Source organism: Hylobates moloch, unplaced genomic scaffold (assembly GCF_009828535.3).
Source record: "Hylobates moloch isolate HMO894 unplaced genomic scaffold, HMol_V3 SCAFFOLD_2638, whole genome shotgun sequence".
NCBI classification, from domain to species: domain Eukaryota; kingdom Metazoa; phylum Chordata; class Mammalia; order Primates; family Hylobatidae; genus Hylobates; species Hylobates moloch.
This window is the reverse complement of record NW_026654913.1, coordinates 3,054-7,863: the sequence shown is the minus strand read 5'-3', so window position 1 is coordinate 7,863 and position 4,810 is coordinate 3,054. Positions and strand designations below refer to the sequence as shown.

Sequence of the window (4,810 nt, the reverse complement as noted above, 5' to 3'; positions counted from 1 at the left end):
CGAGATTGCGCCACTGCACTCCAGCCTGGGCGACAGAGCGAGACTCCGTCTTAAAAAAAAAAAAAAAAAAAAAAAGACAAATGGCAGACAGGTATGTGAAAAGGTGCCGAACATCACTGGTCATCTGAGAAATGCAAATCAAAACTATGAGATATCATCTCACCCCAGTTAAAATGTCTTTTTTCCAAAAGACAGACAATAACAAATGTTGGTGAGGATATGGAGAAAAGGGAACCCTCATACATTGTTGATGGGAATATAAATGAGTACAACCACTATGGAGAACAGTTCAGAGGTTCCTCAAAACACTAGAAATAGAGCTACTATACAATCCAGCAATCCCACTCCTAAGAATATACTCAAAAGAAAGGAAATCAGTATATCAAAGAGATGTCTGCACTCCCAGGTTTATTGCAGCACTATTCGCAATAGCCAAGATTTGGAATCAAGCTGTGTCCATTGACAGACAAGTGGATAAAGAAAATGTGGTACACAGGCCAGGCGCGGTGGCTCACGCCTGTAATCCTAGCACTTTGGGAGGCCGAGGCAGGCGGATCACGAGGTCAGGAGATCGAGACCATCCTGGCTAACACAGTGAAACCCCGTCTCTACTAAAAATACAAAAAATTTGCCGGGCGTGGTGACAGGCGCCTGTAGTCCCAGCTACTCGGGACGCTGAGGCAGGAGAATGGCATGAACCTGGGAGGTAGAGCTTGCAGTGAGCCGAGATTGTGCCACTGCACTCCAGCCTGGGTGACAGAGCAAGACTCCGTCTCAAAAAAAAAAAAAACAAAATGTGGTACACATACACAATGGAGCACTATTCACACACAAAACAGAACGAGATCCTGTCATTTGCAACAACATGGATGGAACTGAAGGTCATAATGTTAAGTGAGATGAGCCAGGCACAGAAAGACACACTTCGCATGTTCTTTCTTATTTTTTGGAGCTAGAAATTAAAACAATTGAGCTCCTGGAGATAGAGAGTAGAATGATGGTTACCAGAGGCTGGGATGCATATTTGGAGGCAGGCAGGATGGATGGTTAATGGATGTTAAAAAAAAAAAAAGAAAAAAACAGAATGATTGAGACCTAGCATTTGCTAACACAAGACTGTGGGTATAGTCAAAAATAATGTAATTGTACTTTTTAAAATAACTAAAAGTGTAATTGGATTGTTTGTAACACAAGCAATAAATGTTTGAGAGGATGGATGCCACATTTACCCTCATGTGATTATTATGCATTGCATATCTGTATCAAAATACCATGTAGGCCAGGCGCGGTGGCTCACGCCTCTAATCCCAGCACTTTGGGAGGCTGAGGCGGGTAGATCACGAGGTCAGGAGATTGAGACCATCCTAGCTAACACAGTGAAACTCTGTCTCTACTAAAAATACAAAAAATTAGCTGGGCATGGTGGCACATGCCTGTAGTCCCAGCTACTCAGGAGGCTGAGGCAGGACAATCGCTTGAACCCAGGAGGCGGAGGTTGCAGTGAGCTGAGGTCGCGCCACTGCACTCCAGCCTGAGCCTGGATGACAAAGTGAGACTCCTTCTCGGAAAAAAAAAAAAAATCTCATGTAACCCACAAATACATACACCTAGTATGTATCCACAAAAATTAAAAATAAAAAAAAAATTTGTATGAACGTACAGAGTCTTTGTGATAAGGCAGGAAAATACAATCAATACTGGGCAATTTGGTGCTACAAAATAAGTACAAAACAATTGTATTTATTATTGGTATACAAAAGAAGTACACTGATAATACAAAGTAGGTACAAAGTATTATTGGTGTATAAAAGAAGAGCAACTAATGGTGTAGAGAAAGGGAAAATTGGTGTGGATTGGATTAGTCATATAGGCTTAATTGGAAAAAAAGGCAACATGGTATCATTTTTTGTGACTGTAATGTATTTTTCAGGAATTTGTATGGTATTTTTCTATTTTGTGAAATGAGATTATAAACCCCCCAGGGGTGTTTATAAGTCATACATTAGCTGAACATGCCAAGAGCTCTTATTTCTTGTTTTAGTGTAGTGTGCCAATTATAAACTATATTCAAAGCCAAGTGGATTTGAGCAAGTAAAATATCTACTTGGTCTATTTGTTGTGTTGTACAGATCTAAACAGGAATGTTTAATGTATTCTGAAGATACAGATTGTAAAACTTTCCTTAAATATTATATTACTAGTTTTGATCAATTTAACAGTCCTTTTTCTTTTGTTACTTCTTATTAAGGGTCAACTGTATTTGTTGGTAACGGACCAGGGGTTTCTTACTGAAGAAAAAGTTGTTTGGGAAAGCCTACACAATGTAGATGGTGATGGAAATTTCTGTGACTCAGAATTTCATCTTCGACCTCCTTCAGATCCTGAAACTGTATACAAAGGACAGCAAGATCAGATAGATCAGGTAAATTTGTAATGTCTTCTTTATAGTGCTCACAATGCTGATTTTTTTCAAATGTGAATTCATTTATCCAAAATTTTTCAACTAAAGATTAATTCATCAATATACTTGTGAAATTTTCCTGACACTTCCTGAATAGTTAGTGATCATTCTACATGTACATTAATTATGTACTTTGGTGCAGAAGGCCAGATCATATTGAACTGTGAAGGTCATGGTGAGAAGTTTGAATTTTATTCTAATTGCAGTAGGGAAGCTATGTCAAGTATTAAACACGGAAGTGATGGGATCTTCTTTACCTTTTTAAAAGACTGTTATTTGGAGAATACATAGGAAGGAAACAGGTCTAAGCAGAGACAAACAGTCCAAGCAAGAGCGATGATGGCTTAGCCTTGGGTGGTAGAGGTGAAGAGATGAGCACATATCTGAGCTATATTTTGACTAGTTAGAAAAAGTAGAGGAGAGAGAATCTGGAAGGTAGCATATAGTGTATAAATAATGGGTGGATATTCTAAACTTTAGAGGCCAAGGTAAGGAGGAGTAGTAGACATTTGTAGCAGGAGACGCACTAGTGAATAGAACTTGAATTTAGAAATGAGACAGATGAGATTTTTTTTTTTTTTTTTTGACAGATGAGATTTTTGCCTGCCATAACTGGGCAGTCTTGGAGCCACAGGTCTGTTTATTATTAGAAGTATGATGGTGATGTGAATTCTTCCCTGACTGAGGCAAAAATATGATCATGTTAAACAGTTGACATATATTTTACTTACAACAATTTAAGTGCACAAAGACTGTTCAATTACCCAATATTCAGTGAGGAGTTGTATTCCTGGCACTATAATTAGGTCCTAGAGATACAAAGATAAATCATTCAGTCCTGTCCTTAAAGATGCTGCAGCCTAGTAGGGAAGGCAGATATTTGACCAACTCGTGTTATATGTTAAGTCTATAATGGTAATTTGAAGAGCAGGTATCAAGTACACAAAAGAATATTTAATTCGCCGGGTGCAGTGGCTCACACCTGTAATCCCAGCACTTTGGGAGGCCAAGGCAGGCGGATCACCAGGTCAGGAGATCGAGACCATCCTGGCTAACATGGTGAAACCCCGTCTCTACTAAAAGTATAAAAATCAATTAGCCGGGTGTGGTGGCGGGTGCCTGTAGTCCCGGCTACTCAGGAGGCTGAGGCAGGAGAATGGCATGAACCCGGGAAGCAGAGCTTGCAGCGAGCTGAGATCGTGCCACTGCACTCCAGCCTGGGCGACAGAGCGAGACTCCATCTCAAAACAAAAAAAAGAATATTTAATTCAAACAAATATGCATCTTTCTAGGACTTTTCTTTGAAAAACAGTTCTGAAAGTCATGCCCATTTTCCTTCAGAAGCTCTACAGGGGTATTGTTTTTTAAATGTTAAGAAAAATATGTGAGATTTTTCTAAGCATTATATTGTATATAAAAAATACTGGGCCAGGCAGGGTGGCTCATGCCTATAATCCCAGCACTTTGAGAGGCCGAGGCGGGTGGATCACCTGAGGTCAGGAGTTCAAGACCAGCCTGGCCAACATGGCGAAACCCCGTCTCTACTAAACGTACAAAGATTAGCCAGGTGTGGTGGTGCGCACCTGTAACCCTAGCTACTCAGGAGGCTGAGGTGACAGAATCACTTGAACCCAGGGGGCGGAAGTTATAATGAGCCAAGATCGTGCCATTGCACTCCAACCTGGGTGACAGAGCGAGAGTCTGTCTCAAAAGAAAAAACAGGCTGGGCACGGTGGCTCACACCTATAGTCGCAGCACTTTGGGAGGCTGAGGCGGGCCAATCACGAGGTCAGGAGATCAAGACCATCCTGGCTAACATGGTGAAACCCCGTCTTTAATTTAAAAAATGCAAAAAATTAGCCGGGCGTGGTGGCACACACCTGTAGTCTCAGCTACTCGGGAGACTGAGGCAGGAGAACTGCTTGAACCCAGGAACCGGAGGTTGCAGTGAGCCAAGATAACGCCACTGCACTCCAGCCTGGGCGACAGAGCGAGACTGCGTCTCAAAAAGAAAAAAAAAAAACTGGAGAAGGGGAATGAAGGCAAAGCGATAGATAGTCACAGTAGTCCAGATAAGGTGTTGAGATTGTTATCTGGAAGCAGCAAGGAAGAGGTGGATTCAAGACCATGAGGCTTCATAAAGAGCAGAGTTGACGAATTCAGAAGAACTTGAAGGACAAATTCTTTATATCTTTAGATCCATGAGATAGTCATGCTATATATATGACAAGATCTTTACAGGCAGCAACCTTTTTTATTTTTTGAGACAGGGTCTCACTCTGTCACCCAGGCTAGAGTACAGTGGTGCGATCTCGGCTCACTGCAACCTCCACCTCCCAGGCTCAAGCA

The 4,810-nt window shown here is 41.4% G+C and overlaps 1 protein-coding gene across 1 annotated transcript in view; it reads left to right on the top strand.

The window, feature by feature from the left end:
- Window positions 1–2,161: 2,161 nt before the first annotated feature.
- The window catches only part of LOC116465017 (ubiquitin carboxyl-terminal hydrolase MINDY-2-like), a gene marked incomplete at both ends in the record, with an annotated part of 5,069 nt that continues 2,420 nt past the window's right edge, over window positions 2,162–4,810 (top strand). Inside the window, one exon of the mRNA XM_032148237.1 lies at window positions 2,162–2,422. Within this exon, the coding sequence (XP_032004128.1) occupies window positions 2,162–2,422 (261 nt within the window). The remainder of the gene's footprint in view (window positions 2,423–4,810) is intronic.